Here is an 18,230-nt window from a genome sequence, read left to right as displayed (position 1 = left end):
TGGTGGCCAGGGACAGAGCTTAGGAGGGGCTGCAGCTGGGGACCTCTGGGCTGGGGGGCTCTCCGTCTGGATGAAGTCTCCTCGCCCCGGAGGACACACAGCAACAGGCAACAGCCAGAGACCCGCGTCTGGAGGGCCCACGGGGGGGGGGGGGGTTGTGGGGGTGCCCCTTGTCTGGAGGGCCCACTGGGGAAGGCAGTGGGGGGGGGCCCTTGTCTGGAGGGCCCACTGGGGAAGGCAGTGGGGGGGGGCCCTTGTCTGGAGGGCCCACGGGGGGGGGGGGGGGTTGTGGGGGTGCCCCTTGTCTGGAGGGCCCACTGGGGAAGGCAGTGGGGGGGACTTGTCTGGAAGGCCCACTGGGTGTAATTGCATAGTGCAGGGACATAAACAGGAGCTGCATATGATCTAATAACCTATAGAAAAAGGGAACAAAACAGAACAAAAACAATAGGGTGGGTTTTTTTTTTATGCAAATGATAACAATAATATGGAAGTCTACAATAACAATAGATTGCCTGTTGCAGCTTTGTTGCTCAGCGCCCTAATTCCTAAAATACCAGAACAGGACGGGAGAGAAACAAGAAAGACAGGCTTAAATTAGTTCCACCTCTTTCTCCTCAGCCAGCCAGCCCCTTTTCTTTCATCTGAGCTGCTTCCCCAGACAAGACGGCTGCCAAACACATTGTCAAAACCCACTCGCAGCAGTTGTGTTACGCAACTCTTCACAGCTCTCTGCGAGTGCGAAGACGTTCTTTTCTGGGGAATTTCATACGGAAAGAAACAGAAGCGGCACCGCAGTCTGGCCCATGTGAGAATGAACTACGCCGAGGAAGCCTCTCCAGATCACTTTAACCTGCATTTGGTCTAATTAATGGCTGCAGGTCCCCTCGCCGTATCGCTACCCGATCCGGAGGGCTCCACCTGCAGGTCCCTGAGAGAGCTCCGGGTGTGCCTGGTGGACCAGCTGGAGGATCACATCGGCTCCCTCGTTGAACAGCTGCTCCTCCGGGACGTCTTCACCCGGGACGACCGCGAGGATGTGCTCTGCCAGCCGGGACCCCGCGCCAGAGTGCGGAAGGTTCTGGACATCCTGGACTGTAAGGGGGAGGAGGCCGCTAGCTCGTTCCTCTCCCTGTACAGGCGTCTGCAGGAGGCAGGGAGAGAGCCCGTTCGCCAGGCGCAGTCGGCCGGTAAGGGAAGCCAGGAATTTCTCTGTCCCTTCTACTGACATGGAAATAATTTTTGGATTAATAAATAGACTGCATGCATCTGTTGTGGTGCCTCTGTCAAGTTTTGCCATCATGTAACTGCTTAAAATCTATTGGTTGGTTTTATGACTCTGCTTTTATAAAAGTAGAATACTATAGAATGTACCTGTATGACTGACAGTGGTAGCAGCCTTTTCTACATTGTGTAGAGATGACAGCAGATGATTTTCACAAGGTGGTGGTGTTATTATACACCAGATCCCTGAGGTGATACAAGCTTGGTCACTGTATTTGCTCATGAAAACAAACATAAAAAAGAAAACTTCAGTCAAAAAGAAAAAGTCAATCAAATCATATCAACAGATCAGAGTTTGACAAGCTAACAGTGAATTACAAAGTATAATAAAACAATATTCTGCTCACATATGGTAAAATAATTAGAAGTTAGTCACTCAATTAAATTCAATTTTATTTGTATAGTACCCCAAAGGCAGAGTAATAGGAAATAACAAAAGGAGAAATACCAGCTCTAAAAACTCCCGAGTGGAGAGACAAACCCAAACAATGGCAAGAAAAACTCCTTGGGAAGAAAGGTTGAGATGAAAACAGTTGAGATATAAATACAGCAGATAAACAAGAAAGTCCACATTGTGGGTGATGTAAAGCATGCAGTTCTGTGGGTTGGGGGGGATGAATCTGTCGCTGCATTATGAGTGGAAGCGAGGGCATGACCCGGGGGAAGGAAGGTCCGGTCGGAGCGGTTTAAGAGCTCCGGGCGGAAGGGAAAAGGAAACAAGGAAAGAAGCCTGTATCACACACACACATCTCCTTGGTGACTAAGGTTGTAACTAACCGCCCTGGCACCTAAAGGCCTGCTCCGTGCCATCGGTCACATGTAACCTACAATCTGGATATAGGAAATGGTATCTTTGAATCAAAGAGCTTCCTAAAAAATCATGTTATTCTTTCAAGTGCACGTTTCAGTAACTCACCTGAGGGAAAACAAGCCAATCTGACCTGTTTCCCTCAGTCGATGTCAGTCTATATAAATAGGTAACCATATAAACCATAAACTACAGTGAAAATAAGTTAATGAAGAACCCATCATATGCATGTTAATTATGAATACAACTGTCACTGTCATAGAAGGGTGACTTCTAAATAATATTAAATCATGTACTGTAAACAATAGAAAACAATGTATAAAATGTTGCAGGGCACAAAGCATTTGTTCCATTTGTCTTCATCAAATTAACGTAAATAATAATGCACTCAACATTTTCTATTTTTTTTCCAGGCTACCGTAAAGTGATTGAAAAGCACAAACAGACTCTGAAACGCAGGAGTGAGTGTATGCTCTTCTATAACACTCGACACGGAGAGAAAATCCTCTTCTCTGAACATTATGTCAACCTCTTGCTTGTGAAGGGACATTGCAGCCTTGAAGTGAAAAAGCATGAGATTCTGGCCTTCGGGCAGCAGCGAATTTCACTACAGCAGAAAGCACAGGAGCAGAGGGTGATCAAACCGCAGCAGTTGTTTTCAGATTTGACTCACAGTCAAGCGGCAAAAAAGATCCTAGTTACGGGAGTGGCCGGCATTGGCAAAACAGTCTTGGTCCAGAAAATCCTGTGCGACTTTGGAAACAACCAGGGATATTTCAACTTTGACTTTGTCATCCACCTGACCTTCAGGGACCTGAACTTGATCACCAAACCCGTAAGCCTCAGAGAACTGGTTCTACGCAAGAATCGGCACCTAGCTAAAGACTTGGACAGCGTATTTGCCAACTATGAGAAGCTGCTGATTGTGCTGGACGGGTTTGATGAGTTTAAACACTACAGGGCGTGCGATACGGAGGAATTTGTGACAGAAGAGGATGAGGAGGGAGAGGTAGTGCAGATCGTCAGCAGTCTAATGCGAGGGGAGCTCCTTCCAGAGGCCTCTGTGCTCCTCACCAGCAGACCAACAGCCATCGGCTACATCCCTATTGGCTGCATTGACTGTTTTGCCCTCATCACTGGCTTCTCTATGGCTGAAATCAAGGATTTCTTCATCAAGTACTTCCAGGATGAAGGCCTGGCACTCAGGATGTTCGAGGTGGTCAGGGCCAACGAGTTGATGTTGACCTTGTGCTTCATACCCGGCTTCTGCTACATCGTGTGCAGCATTCTGAGGGACAGTGACGGCTTCTCAACCAAGAGCCCCAAGACCATGACCGATATCTACACACACTACCTGGTGGCATTGCTCAGGTCCCACACTCAAAACAGAGCAGGATCTCCGCATGACCTCGGTAACGAAGAGGAATGCCTGGAACAGCTATCGGATACCGTGCTCAACCTAGGCCGACTGGCCTACCAGAAGCTACTGGCCCATGATACCCTGTTCTACAGCTGCTCCCCTGATGTGCGGCAGCTGGCTGGCAACAACCTCGTCAGCACCTTCCTCGACAAGACCACAGTCCAAGAGCCAGGCTGCAGTGAGGACGTGTACTCCTTCACGCACTTCACCATCCAGGAGTTTTTTGCCGCCCTGTACTACGTGCTGGAGGACCACCCTTCCCCAGACATCCTGGAGAGCGAGGTGGTCCTCGGGCGAGAGGTGAGCACGGGGTATCTGGACCTGTTCCGGCGCTTTCTCTCCGGCCTCCTCTCCGAGCGGAACCAGCAACTGCTCTCCCGGCACGTGAGGATGGGGAGGAGCCGCAAAGCGGACTCCTACCTGCCCTGGCTGCTCGGAGACATCCGGAGCCTGTGTGAAAACGGGGCGTTCATTCTGAACCACCTGCACTGCTTCTTTGAACAGCAGGACGTCTCCCTGGCCCTGGAGCTCAACCCCACAAGTCTGCGCATTAACGTCAGCGATGACAACCTGGCCCCCATGGACTACGGAGTGATCAAGTACTTTCTTAACCTAAAGTGTGGGGATATTCACGAGCTGGACCTGACTGGAACCAACGTAAGCACCAAGTCTCTGATGGATCTAAAGCCCTACCTGTTCAGGTGTCAGAAACTATGGTGAGTTCACAGTGACAAGAGCATGATCAGACACTAATGGAGAGGATAAGACAATAATGTTGGATTCTTGGAATAACAATACAATTTAGATTTTTCTCTTTAAAATAAGTTGACAGATAAGAGGCAGCATAATCAGTACTCTTTACATTTCAGGCTTGGAGAGAACAATCTCGACACTGAAGCAATGCAGATTTTGGCTGAAGTACTACAGTCCACCCGTAATATGGTGCAACTTGGGTAGGTATGTGTTAATACACAAACTCACTAAACATTAGTTTACTGCCTTTGTTGTTAAGCATTTTCTGTTTCTTATGCCCTTTCCCTTGTCAATTCCATAAATGTTAGTTTTCTAATTGCAATGGTTTAAAATGATTTAAAAGATTACTTTTTGTCTACATTTCATTTGTTACATTTACATAATTTCCAAGCAAGGCTTGATTATTAATTATATTCATCAATTGTATACTAATGTTCTGGAGTAATGTTAATTATTGCATTTATCAGTCTAGGATGGACAAACATTGGTGATGAGGAGTTTTTGGTTCTAGCTGAAGGCTTAAGAACAAATGAAGTACTGCAGGGGCTATGGTGAGTAAATCTGTTGCTTTTAAGATTTACACTAACTTCTAATAAATGAGTAATGTGTCTTGTGAAAAACATGTGCTTCAGAAAGTACCTTTTTACCCAGTTCATCATAGTTCATCATATGTGGCTAAAATGTGAAAAGGACATTGCCCTCTTGGTCTTGCACCATTTCAGCCCACACTAGCCACGAGGAACTACCATTGGGCAATAGGGAACTTCAAAAGACCAAAGTGGTCTAGAGATAAGAAACAGGTAGGTCGGCCATTTGTCTAAATGGTTGCAAGTTATGCCTTTTGATAAAGGTTGATCCAACAGGTTGCTCTGCCTATCAAAGAATTTGCCTATTTTTCATTGATAGTTGATATTTTGTATAATAATTACCTAATTAAATCGAATCAGTATATTTTACATGTTGGTTAAGTGAGGCGTTTTAACTGTTGATACTCTTGTGTTCGGTATTCAGAGCGCCGGACATTAAAACAAGGGAGTTGACAGTTAAAGCTGCCGAATTCATAAATTGCTGTTTTAAGAACATTTTACCTAATCCTCGCTTCCCTGACAAACTCAAACAATTGTTAAGTTGTTCCCATGACGTTAGAATTGTGCTTCAACAGATTTAGAGATGACAAAATTACCAACAGTGAATTTAAGTTTGCAGATGCAGCCCCAAATTCAAAGCTTCGATCTATGCATTTTCCACCATCATTATATTTTTGCAGGCTTGAGGGAAACAACATTACCTTCCGAGGCCTGTCAGCAGTGGCTGATTTCATTCCGTTTTCTGTGCGTAAAATAATGTGAGTACACCTTAATACCTACCCATGCTGCATGCAGATAGCATGCTCCCCAGCCATTCACCTGCCCATACTCTAATGTAAGCTGTATATTATGGACAATTAATCATTTCCTCACACACAACACACCATCAACATACATTAGACCACCCACCCCCATACACCCCCCACACATGTTCATCCAGTCTTTTTTTCCCCACACAGTGTCATTTGGAACAATGTAAGTGAGGAGGAGGCTGAAAAACTCAACAACAGAGAGTGCGTCATCGCAGACTTCTCAAACGACGACACGTGGATAGGCTGGGGCGACTGGGTCCTTCAACGGTGCGAGGTCAGCAACAATGAGAAGCTGGTGACTTTTCTGAACAAGGTCTGCAACATTTCCATTTACTGCATGGAAATCGGCTGGGTGGAGACATTTTACAGTAAACTGACAGAGATGATCAGGACCAGGATCGACGTGTGCAGTGAGGATGACATACGGCGAAAACTGGTGAAGTTTCTGGACATCTTGACTGTGTGATTTTCCGTCTTCAGTACCAGGGCCACAGATACGGGGACAACTGGGACAATTTGTCGCAGATCTAGGCCCTGATATGGTGCGTCTTTCAGAATATGAGAATTCACAGCTGTTCAGTATACCGCTGTTCCGCTGCATCTCATCGCAACAGGCTAAGACGCAGCGGACTTGCGGTTGCAGTTCGCTGCAGTTGCACACCGGGGACCGGGGTTCGATTCCCGGTCCTGCCAAAAAGCCAAGTTTGGCCGGCTCATGTGGAGCAGCATAATTGGCTTGCTGCTCCAGAGGGAGGGACTTGGCAGGGTAAGTAGATCGCCGCACAATAAAGCACCTCAGGCGCCTCGGGATCATGGTCACGGGCATGAGACGAGACGACTTGAAGAAGGCGTGTCGCTCTCTTTCGGGCCGCTGAGGAACGGGGTGTGGGCGGTGTATCTAATACTAACTCTAATTGGATCAGACGGGACACAATTGGCTCCCAAATTGGGAGAAAAAGGGAAAAATCTGATTTTTTTTTTTTTAAGTATGTGTGTTACTTACTGTGGCACTGGTAGAAGAGAAATGTATGAAAAAATAACTGCAACATTGTGTGCACATTAGTAATAATAATTTTGTAAAGAAATTTATTTAATCGATGAACATGTAAATACTACTATCAAGGTCTCAACTGTTTCTCCACCTTTTGCATGTGAAAGTGGGAAATACAATACATTATTGGTGTCAAAAATATACTTAAAAAATAACCGAAAAGTCACACTAAAACATTTTTTTTATATCTCAGGCAGCAATATTTATTTTAAATGAAAGAGGGCTATTGTATTGTATTTGTATTGCCATATGGACAATAAAAATCTTTGTGTAGATTTTTGTCTTCCTTCATTTCAACCCACTTTTGTCATATTTACATACTGTATACTGTGAATAGCAGTATGTATTCTATTTTACGTGAAATTGACATTCATTTCTGTCATAAATTATTCAGAATGACGAAATAAAATGTCATTCTGAATAAAATAAAATAAAACACTTTACAAAAAATATAGATGTACCTTTCCATACCCAGGTTTTGCATTATGAAGAAAATATCAAATCATCCAGGGTGGTCCAGAAAAAGCACTAGATGGCGGTATTGTATTCTTATATCAAGAACAGCAGTTAAATTAATATCCAAGGTGTGGACATTAGGTTCTTTTTTTCTGTTTCGAGTCTTGCTTTGACACTTTTTCAATCCTCCTTGTGAAGCGAAACCCATCATTTTAAAAGGCTGTTAATTCTTCTTAATTATGCACTTCATATTTTGAGGGATTATTCCTCCTCTTAAACCACATTATATTATAAATCCATGCCATGAACAATATAAATCCCATATGTACATTCTGTTGATTGTGCTGTTTTGCAAATGATTACATCAAAAGAGGTTAAAAGAAAAGATACAATTAAAGGACTGAGGTGAATCGGCTACTAATTGGTGAGCCTAACCATCCACATAACCCATCGAAATTCCCCTTCTAGTTTGGACAACAGTAGACTACTTCTTCTTCGTGGAGTTTTAGGTCAGTTTAAAGAAACATAGATTGGCTCATTAGCGCCACCTACTGAAAGTATTAGGCTATAGCTTCTCAGTTCTTAGTTTACTTCTTCATATTAAAAAACCTCACCATTCATAATCCCATTGTCTTTATTCTACTCTCTATTTCCATCTCCCGGTTGTCACCTCCAAAAAAGCCCCAGCCTCCACATAAAGAGGAACGCCACTTACTCCCCACTACCTGACTACCTTTCATATTCCGGGTCCTCTGATTTTTTTATGCGGCGTCTCGCTGTTTCCTCGTCCGACATTCCACAATTCCCTCACTGCTTTCAACAGAAGAAAGAACGAACGTTTCCCGCAGAAAAGGTCCCGCCTTTACTTCAGTTCAAGAGACGTAAATTCATGTCGATGGATGTGAATCGAGATAGGGCCGCCTTCCTTTCAAACGTCATCAGCAAGCGACAAAGGACAAGCGTCCAAGGAATATTCCTGCACGCGAAAAGTGCAATTTTGATTGTTTGTAGTCTTATTTCTTGTACTTTCAATAAGAAAAGGGAACGTTTTTTGTTTTTGTTTGAATTAAGTAGCTCGGCTATATTTGACGTTAGAAGGAAGAGGTTTTTATTTTGGAAAAGCCCCTACGACGTGAAGAAAACGAATCTCTGGAGTTTTCTATAAAATAAGTTAAGCCCAATGTGGCTTGATACACGGTTCTGGTTCTCTATGAATCTAGTCAAATAGCTGGCAGGCCTGTCGGTGTGTCCGTTTTTCCTTCAAGTAACAAGGTACACGTTGAGTGTATGTGAATTTTGCGTGATGTGTTGTAGTTAAATGTCGGAGACTTTTATATTTAGCCAACTGTGTGAACTTGTGAACCTAGGCCACATAACTAACTCATCGGATACCATAGCAAACTGAACTTCATCTCGATGCTACCCCGTTAATGTTATTAACCGGTATCTACCACGACAACCTCGGATATGCCAGTAGCTAGTCAACCTTACCCAATCATGTTTTATCTTGCCTTGATTATCCTGTCGCAAAATTACATTGCGTTACCTTACCCCATTACTTTCATTGTGGGATTGGTGGACAGTGGCACTAATGTTTCGACTTGAGCGTCACAACATGGATGTCTATTAGCTCGGCAAAATGGTACATGGGCAACCGCTTCTTCGTCGTATTGCTTTGGAAGGTGTGCTTGAACACGATTGCTTTATTGTGACACTCAGGTGTGAACATGATTAACTCCGAGAAAAAACCGGCGGGAGGTGATGCTTCTGCGAAGGAGGCCAGCGAAAAGAAGAAGGAGAGCGAGAAGAAGAAGAGGTCACGGGTGAAACAGCTGCTGGCAGATGTGAAGAAGCAGGTGGAATTCTGGTTTGGGGATGTCAACCTCCACAAGGACAGGTTCCTGAAACAGCTTGTTGACCAGTCAAGGGATGGATGTATGTACTTTTATTATTTTATGATAGTCTCATTTTGTGGAGTATGAGAATGACATTGTGGAATCATGTAATACTCCAACCTCTGAAATTAAGCACTCTCACAATTCTAATTATGGAGATGTCGTTTTTGCTTGCACATGTGTCCCCTAGCTTGCAAGGACAGCAAGCTTCTCAGTGATACATGGTGGCCTTTATCCCTAAAACTTATGTGCTCCCAGCTGGAAAATGTACTAAAGAAACCCCTTGAATTTTTTAAAAGCCTTTTTGTTTTCATTTCAAAAGAGTGAACTATGCCTATTTCTGCTCTATAGATGTAGATATTTCTGTGTTAACCACCTTCAATCGAATGAAAAAGATGACCACTGATGTCAAGTTGATTGCAAGGGCCCTTAAAAATTCATCTGTAGTTGAGGTAAGAAGTTCAGTTATCTTTTCTCTGTGCTGAACAAGGTGTTCATAGTGTCCAAAAAACATTCCAAAGATTTTTTAAGGACATTGTCACTGGCTAACTTTTGCAAATGTAATGATGTTTTGGGAGTGAATGCAATTCATTCTTGCAATTCCAGGTGAACCTAGATGGAACAAAAATAAGACGGCAGCATCCAATAGGAGAGGAGCCAAGAAATGTGGATGAGCGCACAGTCTATGTGGTAACCGTGCACTGTCTTGCTGTAGTTTCTGTGAAGCCTCTAACTTATATGTGATTTATTCTTTGCATAATTAGAGCTAAAGCTGTTGGGTTTAGATTATTTTTCTAGTTTGTGTCTCTTTTTAAATTCTCTTTCCAGGAACTGCTGCCCAAGAATGTGGCTCACAGTTGGATAGAGCGGGTGTTCGGCAAGTATGGGACTGTAGTTTACATCAGTGTCCCACGGTACAAGTCCACTGGACAGCCCAAGGGCTTCGCGTTCATTGAGTTTGAGACCGAAGAACAAGCACAGAAAGCTGCAGAGGTATTTTTGTGTCATCATTGATTTATATTTGTTGTTATTTTTAATTTATTATCAGATAGTTATTTATCTCTGTCAGTGTTCATTTATATTGTTCTCCATTAGATGCTGAATAACCCTCCCGAGGATGCACCCAGGAAGCCAGGCATCTTCCCCAAAACCAAGAAGAACAAGCCTGTCCCCCTCCCGGGCCCGGAGGACACCCCTCACGGTGGGCGTGCAGCAGTGGCTGCTGTAACGGGCTCTCCCGCATACGGGAGTGCTGATGTCGATGTCCTTAGCATAGCATTGCAGAATCAGAAATGTAAAAAAAAGAAAAAGGCCACTCAACAGTCATAAGGAACTTATGTTATTGAATAAAAATGCATGGTTAAGTATACAGTACATATCCAGTGTATTCAGGCATATTGCATATATAGCTGCACTAAGGATTCCTGCAAACATGTACTCAAATGTTATGCATGCCTCTTTTGCATTGTACATTTACACACCGCTCTCTCTGAGCAGAAGAGAAGAAGAAGAAGAAGAGGAAGAAGTCGCGTGGGGCTCGGAAGGAGAGCGTCACTCAGCCGGCGTCTGAGACCAAAGAGCGGGAAGTCGCCGCGGAGTCGGAGCCCTCCGACAGGAAGAGGAAACGCGCGGCGGAGGGCTCGGAGTCCGAGGGCCAGGACGCGCCGAAGGACCCGGCCAAGCGCGAGAAGAAGAGGCGAAGGTCTCGGAGCGTAGAGGGCTCCGGGGCGGACGCTCAGGCCGAGACGCCCTCCAAGATCAGGAAGATGAGCGAGGTGGAGGAGGTCCCAAAGGAAAGAGAGGAGGCTGAAAGTCAGGTGAAAGGTAGAGTCTGCATTTATGTATTCAAGGCTGTTGTTTTTAGTATTTTTATTGTATCCGTGGTTGTACATTGAAAGAAGAAAACCGCTCTTCGTTTTTTGGCATTTTGAATGGGAGTGGTCGATTTTCCATTTCTTCTTCTACTTGACTAAGCATAATGATGGAGAATGTTCTTTCAGTCATGGCATCTAGAGCAATTGGATGCATGAAAGCTGTGTCTGTGTTTTAAAACATGGATGCAAGTGGTGTTGTAAAATGGTTGGGGAACTGAGCTTAGCACTGATAAATAACTTTGTTCAAACAATTATTTAGTGCGGCGCATAATCTCATAGCATTGGAAAACGGTCAAAGCGCTGTGCATCTCTCGTCACTGCGGACTGTACTGAGGCTAGTCACTCTCTGCTTTGCAGAAAGTTCTGCTGAGGGTGAGAAGGAGAAAGAGGATGATGACGAGGATGGGAAGAAAGAGGACTCTCTGTTGAAAGCCAAGAGGAAGAGAAAGAAGAAGCACAAGGAACGACTCAAGAACGGCGAAGAGGTCATTCCCCTCCGTGTCCTCTCCAAGTAGGTCTCTTCCGCTCTGCTCTTCATTAAGTGGTCCACTTGAGACTGTCGATGTATTGAGTCATGACGAGAACAGACTGCTTATTTGTGTAAAAGTGTTGTATGCTGTTAAGTATCATTTGTGAAGCGATCATTTGTGAAGCGATTCTTGATAAACAATAAATTATTTTTCTTTTTTTGCAAATGCAATTTTTATTTTCAGTTACATGTGTGGCTTTTTACTTTGATTGGATCTCAGGGCTCTTTGCTCCTGTTGCTTTTGGTAACTATAGTCCCGCGTCTGCCTTCCTTCAGTGTCACCCCTGTTGTTTTTATGTAGGAAATGTTGATGTAATTCTCTTTCTGTCCCTGCTCCTGCTTTGTGCGGTAGGAAAGACTGGCTGGACTTGAAGCGGGAGTACGTGACACTGCAGAAACGTAGCATGGCCACTCTCAAGAAGTCCATGGTCAGCCAGAAGGGAAACGGGGAAATGGAGCTTGGCTCTGCCATGGAGAGCCAACAGGCTGTCGGTAAGTATGACTCACTGCCCTTTTATGCAACAGGATACATATACTAGGGATGATGGAAGTGTTGAAAAGGAATAGGAAATGTTTTCAGGAGGTATTTATTCATTATTTATTGAATGGTAGTGATATTTAAAATTTTATTATTTGTTTTTAAGGCAACGAATGGTCTAGCACCTACGTACTTGTCTGAACTCCTCAATATGTATACCCCAACTAGATCACTTAGATCATGCAATCAGCAACTTCTGGATGTCCCTATGTCGAGGAGAGCTAGGAGGGGTGACCGGGCCTTTGAGGTAGCTGGCCCCAAGTTGTGGAACAGCCTACCGCCACATATTAAATCTGCCCAAAACCATAGATGTTTTTAAATCCCTGTTAAAAACCCACCTTTTTAGTGAGGCCTTTATGTCAGACATAAATGGGAAATCAAGATAATGTACATGTAGTTCATTTTATTTCATTTCATTTCATTTTATCTCATTTTATTTCATTTTATCTTTAATTTTATTGCCTGGTTTTGTACAGCACTATGGTCAACTATGGTTGTTTTAAATGTGCTTTATAAATAAAGTTTATTATTATTCTTTCTTGGCTGCATGGGATATAGAAGTGTTTGTCTATTGACTATTGTTTGTTCAGACCACATGCCACACAAGGGCAGCCGTGTTTTCAGACGTTGAGCATGCGTGTCATCTTATATCCTGGTACTCCTTGTGTCTGTGTTTCATAGACATGGGCAATAAACAGGAAAAAGAGTGTGAAAAAGAGGCGTCCCTCGGCCCCCAGTTTGAGAGTGGAGTCATTGTGAAGGTCATGCAGAGCCAACCACTGCCAGGAAGGAAGTGCATCAAGGTACTGTTTTTGGACCCACTTTAGTTCGTTTGTAATTGTTCATCGTTGAACGTTGCCAACGCTGCCGTGAATTGTGTACGATTAACACAGGATGCCCTGTCGGAGGTTTCTGCTGTCGTGTACGTTGACATTCTGGAGGGGGACGCGGAGGGGCATGTCCGTTTCAAAACCCCCGAAGATGCCAAGGCAGTGATCACAGCTCGCTCAGAAATCCAGAGGAAGCACAACTGGAAACTGGAGATCCTCTCTGGTGAGCAGCTTTTGGGAAATTAATGCTGGGAAAAGAATGTGGTGGGTCCTGAGATCATCACACTTTAAGCTCCCTTAGCCCCTCAGCAAAGAATTTCCAATGTAGTGGCAGTTAACGTATATTTTCTTAGCATGTTTTGTGTTAAAGAAGGTCTAGATCAACAATTTCTGGTGTTGCTTTTTTGAAAAAGGTGATAATGAGCAAAGATACTGGCAGAAGATTTTGGTGGACCGGCAGGCTAAACTTAATCGTCCTAGGGACAAAAAAAGAGGCACGGAAAAGGTAAGCTAACTGTCTGTTGGTTGTTTAGTCATTTTATTTCATGAATTTAAAATGTGTTAAAACAGAATTAAAAATTTTTTTTAAGGGGCAACAGTCTTTTCTTGGCTAAAACAAAATTCATTTAAGTAGGACAGTCTGTGTATGAAGCCATGAATTACTTTCATGCCTCAACAGCTATTTAAAAACTAAGGGAATACAAGGTGCAATAGGTCATTTCGGACTTCTAACGGTCAAGAGAGGAATTGCAGCAGCAAATATGCTCAAACCACAACACTGTTTATCCCGCCCGTTCTCTGTGAACGTGCTGAAGTTGAAACGCCATTGGCTGTGGCAATTAGAACCAATTTTCAACCAGTGGGATTGAATTATTTATACAGCTATAGATGTTTTGGTACAGAATGCCGGCCCATCAACTACATTTTTTTGAAACCCTAATTTAAGGACTATAAACACAGGTAGAGGGTTAGTCAACATGTCAGTGAGCCTTTTCCAATGATAGGACGGGATGGTCTTGTAACAATATTTTAACACAACAATCTTACCTATTGTTACCTATTGAGGGAAATGATTTGTGCTGATCTGTACTAAGCGTTGACTGTGCTCAGCAGCAGCAGTTGACTGATCTGATCATCTGGTATCATCATTTCACAGCTCATTGCGAAGGCAGAGAAAATAATCACAGCCCGAGCTAAGGAGGCCAGCAAGCACATCCGCTTCCTGGAAGACTGAACTGCCTGAACGTCGTCGTCATCTCCAGCTGGTGACTCCCGCACCTGTGGGCAGTGCAGTTTGTCCCCAGCCTCATTCGTTTCTGTTTTTCTGTTTTATTTCTGTTTTATGACAATCTCGTACAATGTGACTGGGGCCTAGTGTGGCGTGGTTTCGTGGATATGTTTGCTTTTAAGTTGACATGACTCGTCTTGAGTCGGGTGTATTTTTATTTTGCCCTTTGTGAAGCGAGTGATGCAGATCCGTTATGTGCCGTTTGCTTTGTTTCCAGTTTAGTATTAAACAGTCGTACAGGTGTGATCTGCAGGATGTTATTATATATTGATAGAATCTAATTTTGTACATTGGTGCAACGGGTACACCATGGTCGGAAAATTGTAACCAGTATATTACGGTCAGATTGTACCTTAAAGTATTTTGTGAAATGATGCACACTAATTCACATTGGACAGGATTCAGCTGAATTCAGGTTTTTATGAGTTGAGTTTTATTGAACCACTTGTGTTTCATTTGAATTTTTTCTCCATTTCTGATTTAAATCTTGGGAAAAGAAGACAAGATCAACAAAATGTATGAAGACGTGTGTATATAATGTAAATATGGTAACTTTTTTTATTACTGTTATTTTTCTGGCCCCTTTTACAGAGTACATGAATTCCATTATTTTTCGATTAATAAAAAGTTGTACTGAGTGAGTGCTAGCATATTTGGGAAATGCTCACACTTCTGTCTTAAAGGTCCAACCCATAGTTACATTTTCCACTTGGTAGCTTTCCTTCTAAGATCAGGATGTTAAACCTATTCCTCTTAAATTGTCATGTACAACACTTAACACTTACTGGTGCAATAATGTCTTGAATACAAAAAATACGGTTTGTACCATGAGTTTGGTTACATGAGTTATGACATTCATTTCTTAAATAAAATGTTAGTTTTCCATACACCAAACGCTTATATAAAATACCATGCATTTTTGTAAAAATGAGAATACATATTTTTATATATATATACATTATTCAGTGTAGTCTAAGCATTTGGACTGTGCTACAATATGTTTCGGTTCTATAACCCAGCACTTTGGATTTCAAGTGAAACTGAGGTTCAAGTGCAGATTGTCACCTTTAATTTGTGGGTATGTACATCAGGTGAACGGTGTAGGAATTGCATCCCACTTTATAGATGGTCTGCCCATTTTAGAGACCAAAAAGTCAGTGTACCACTGTCCAAACACTTGCACATTAAATCAGCCCCTTGATGCATAATGGCTATAGAAAAACTGAATTTATAAATTATCAGGGGGAAAAAAATTCCTGTGCATATTAGCGTTAATCTAGATCGACTTCTTCACTCTGGTCAGGACAGCTGACTGGACAGTAAGTGTCGTCTTGGGGCTATGGCTGCATTTAGGTTTGTTGCTGTGGGTCTTATCTGCGTGGGCTGTGCCGCGCTCCCTTGCTGACGTTGTGCGCTGGGGTCTGTTTCCATCGGCCCGGGCTGCCCTGCCGCCATTTTCAGAGCAGGGCTGGATCTCCTTAATGACGTCACGGGCGGTAGAGGCTGCATCGCCAGGAACCGATCGATGATTGGGCTGAAAGCTATGTGGGAGCGCCGAGGTTTTCGGCATGTTCCAGCATGGACAGGCGGTGGTGTTCTTCGAGAGCCCCTCTAGTTTGTTTGGTTCCTTCACCTGTGTTATTGGGAGAACTTTCTTGGCCTCCCAGTACCGGTGCTTTTCTCCCGTGGTAGAGATGGCCTCTAAGGACACCTTCTCCATGGTCCCGTCCTGTTTGGGGGTGTTTGTACCTGCCATTGCTTGGCACTGCTGCACCACAAAGTCAGTATGAGTGGTGGGAATGGACTCCACTCCATCCTTGGGAGAGGAGTCCACCACTTCTCTCCGCCCACAAGTCAGCCTCAGTGGCCATGTCTTACACTTGTCCCACAATTTGGCACACCCCTGGTTGGTGGTGGGGATACCCTCCCAGGTGGATCTGATTGGCTTGGCCACATCTACCTGCAGACACCTGTAGTCATGTCTGTAAGTGGTGACACAGCTGAGGGGGCTGACGCTGGGCTTGTACACTAGCTGCTGGGTGGGCCATTTAGGCTGTGGTGGGTGGCAGATATAATGCAGTTTGTAACTGGTCGCGCTCTCGAAAGGCAAGGCCTTTTCTCCAGCAGGAGTGACCTTCCAGCTCTTTCCGGCAGTGTTGGTAGCCTTTGGGCGGCTGTGCTCCTGGAATGGGATGGTCTTGTCAAACTTGTGGCTCAGCTTCAGGTTGCAGTTGGTCCTGACACTTCGCTGTAATGGAGCGTCCCAGGATCGGAACTCCTCTATAGAAACAAAAATTCAGAGCTTCACCTTTAGACTTGTCATTTGCTTCGATGACCAATCAGAATCTGATCAAGTGCTACAATGTAAAACTAACCTGGGATTAAATATTACTGTATTCCTAATAGCAGTAGTATTAATATTACTACAATGTGCGTATAAATATGTTAAAAAGCCATTTTTCAATACAACTCAATTCTCTTGTTTCATTATTCGCAACTCAGAGGTGAGGCTGGATTCAAGATGGATTACAAAGCATGAACAGTTCTATAATAATGAATGATCAGTGCAGCTATGAAAGGAAGCGTACCTTTGTATGAGGACCGGACATCCATCTTTGCAGATGGGGGATTGTACTCTGCGGTCTTGGTCACTGTATTCCGCTGGATGGAGTATGCTTTGTAGTCATGCACATATGTACTGGTGTGCTTCATGGACCCCTCAGGTGGGACTTGGTGGGCCGTTGTGACCTTTGGGACCCTCCTTTTCACGTCTGACCTAAAATGCATTTTAACTTTAACATAATTGTGATAAGCTAAGGTGAAACTGAACTCCTTAACATCTCTACCGAGGAGAATGGTAAACAATAAAATTGAATGTAATCATATTTTCCATTCTCTTTTAAATTAGCAAAGCCTTAACGAACAAGAAAATATTATGACAAAAAAGATGCAAAAGTCAATATTGGTGCTTACACATTTCTATTACAGAAAATGCATGCCTTATGATATGAGGACTGGAACTAATAGGAAACAATGGCAGACCAAGGCTTTTCATGCCATTTTGACATAATTTCTCAATTCATAAAGGTCATGAAGATAGTGGGGCAAATAAGGGACCATCTTCGGTTAGGGTAGGTCACAAGTAGGTCTCACCTGAATGCTGGCATGTTAGTCACCCTTCCTTCCTTCCAGATCTCTGGAGGCTTTCTCAACTTCTTGACAGCTGGGGAGCTGTGGACAAAGAACCTGGCCTGGTACTCCGTGACCATGCGACCAGAGTCCAAACTTGAGTCTACTGGTAGCGGCGTGTGAGTACAGTGTTGGTCTCTGCAAAGAAAAAAGTAATATGATCCCTCGTTGAATGTCCAGTTCAATCAGAGTGCTACTATTATTCTATAACTGCATAACCAATTTCAACCCTGATATTGTAAGGGGGTTGGTCTTCTGCAGGCTGCAAACAGTCAGAACGTCTCTTGATTATACATATATGAAAGTGAAACAATAATGTGGTATTCATGGAACAGACTGATTTATAGAATACAACTGAATATGATTTGTCGTAAAGCTGTTATTTTCACTCTATATCCGTGTATCCGTGTAGCTCCGTCTCCGAAATGAACAGTTTACAGAGCTCTACAGATTGGGGACAATTATACAGCGCTACTGACAGACCAGAGGCTAAATTGCTCCTTTTGGTTGTTTTGATAACAATCTGATAATGTAATCTTTAGCTACTAATGTGGCAACAAAATGTACAATTAGGCTACTCGCTTAAGTTGGAAAATACATGGTCTTACCTCATTGAAAAATCTTCGCCAGTAAATGCTCCTCACATAGACTGCAATACTGTGCACGTTCTGTAGACCTGCATCTTTTAGATTGAATTCGCTTTCACGTACTGACATTTTACGTGTAACGGCAGTGTTTCAATAATTCAAAAACAGACGAGAGTGGTGAACAAATGGAGTCGGCAGTGGGGGGAGAAAATAACTAAAAATAGGACTACCACCGGATTACTCACTCTCCCACTCCAGAGATCAGAGGAGGGCTGTTGATGAGAAAGGGCGCTTTACTGTTATTATGAGGCTGGACGAAAAAGGCTTTT

The 18,230-nt window shown here is 43.6% G+C and overlaps 3 protein-coding genes across 8 annotated transcripts; 2 read left to right on the top strand and 1 right to left on the bottom strand.

Moving 5' to 3' along the window:
• The first annotated feature begins 693 nt into the window (after window positions 1–693).
• Window positions 694–6,880, top strand: LOC133135264 (NACHT, LRR and PYD domains-containing protein 3-like). Of its 6 annotated transcripts, none has more exons than XR_009709375.1 (6): window positions 694–1,190; window positions 2,506–4,228; window positions 4,382–4,469; window positions 4,733–4,816; window positions 4,988–5,610; window positions 5,812–5,872. XR_009709375.1 is itself a non-coding variant. In XM_061252144.1 (6 exons), exons 1-6 carry the CDS (start codon window positions 872–874, stop codon window positions 6,128–6,130), a joined length of 2,607 nt encoding a protein of 868 aa, XP_061108128.1. In that variant the 5' UTR covers window positions 694–871; the 3' UTR covers window positions 6,131–6,880. The 6 variants fall into 6 exon arrangements, 1 of the variants encoding a protein (XP_061108128.1); XR_009709372.1 differs by lacking the exon at window positions 5,812–5,872 and having other exon boundaries at window positions 4,382–4,465; window positions 4,988–5,065; window positions 5,533–5,586; XM_061252144.1 differs by having other exon boundaries at window positions 4,382–4,465; window positions 5,533–5,610; window positions 5,812–6,880.
• Window positions 6,881–8,115: 1,235 nt separating this feature from the next.
• larp7 (La ribonucleoprotein 7, transcriptional regulator) lies at window positions 8,116–14,763 on the top strand. Its single transcript, XM_061252151.1, has 13 exons — window positions 8,116–8,443; window positions 8,891–9,106; window positions 9,418–9,518; window positions 9,673–9,756; window positions 9,895–10,059; window positions 10,162–10,267; window positions 10,564–10,890; window positions 11,298–11,451; window positions 11,822–11,961; window positions 12,689–12,810; window positions 12,901–13,060; window positions 13,251–13,342; window positions 13,994–14,763. Exons 2-13 carry the CDS (start codon window positions 8,899–8,901, stop codon window positions 14,069–14,071), a joined length of 1,737 nt encoding a protein of 578 aa, XP_061108135.1. The 5' UTR covers window positions 8,116–8,443; window positions 8,891–8,898; the 3' UTR covers window positions 14,072–14,763.
• On the bottom strand, window positions 14,661–18,056 carry LOC133135271 (uncharacterized). Its single transcript, XM_061252154.1, has 4 exons — window positions 17,923–18,056; window positions 17,279–17,452; window positions 16,714–16,901; window positions 14,661–16,405 (listed from the first exon to the last, which is right to left on the bottom strand). The coding sequence occupies exons 1-4, from the start codon at window positions 17,925–17,927 to the stop codon at window positions 15,402–15,404; spliced, it is 1,371 nt and encodes a 456-aa protein (XP_061108138.1). The 5' UTR covers window positions 17,928–18,056; the 3' UTR covers window positions 14,661–15,401.
• Window positions 18,057–18,230: the final 174 nt, after the last annotated feature.

Source organism: Conger conger, chromosome 8 (assembly GCF_963514075.1).
Source record: "Conger conger chromosome 8, fConCon1.1, whole genome shotgun sequence".
In the NCBI taxonomy this organism is placed as follows: Eukaryota; Metazoa; Chordata; class Actinopteri; order Anguilliformes; family Congridae; genus Conger; species Conger conger.
The sequence above is the reverse complement of the archived record's forward strand: the minus strand, read 5'-3'. Positions and strand labels throughout refer to the sequence as shown.

Coding starts and splice junctions, on each gene's coding strand:
- LOC133135264 (XM_061252144.1), top strand. CDS start 872: ATGGCTGCAGGTCCCCTCGCCGTATCGCTACCCGATCCGGAGGGCTCC. Junction 4,229..4,381: donor TTCAGGTGTCAGAAACTATG/GTGAGTTCACAG, acceptor TTTACATTTCAG/GCTTGGAGAGAACAATCTCG. Junction 5,611..5,811: donor TTTTCTGTGCGTAAAATAAT/GTGAGTACACCT, acceptor TTCCCCACACAG/TGTCATTTGGAACAATGTAA.
- larp7 (XM_061252151.1), top strand. CDS start 8,899: ATGATTAACTCCGAGAAAAAACCGGCGGGAGGTGATGCTTCTGCGAAG. Junction 9,107..9,417: donor TGACCAGTCAAGGGATGGAT/GTATGTACTTTT, acceptor TCTGCTCTATAG/ATGTAGATATTTCTGTGTTA. Junction 10,060..10,161: donor AAGCACAGAAAGCTGCAGAG/GTATTTTTGTGT, acceptor GTTCTCCATTAG/ATGCTGAATAACCCTCCCGA.
- LOC133135271 (XM_061252154.1), bottom strand. Junction 16,902..17,278: donor ACTAACATGCCAGCATTCAG/GTGAGACCTACT, acceptor AATGCATTTTAG/GTCAGACGTGAAAAGGAGGG. Junction 16,406..16,713: donor TGTCCGGTCCTCATACAAAG/GTACGCTTCCTT, acceptor TTGTTTCTATAG/AGGAGTTCCGATCCTGGGAC.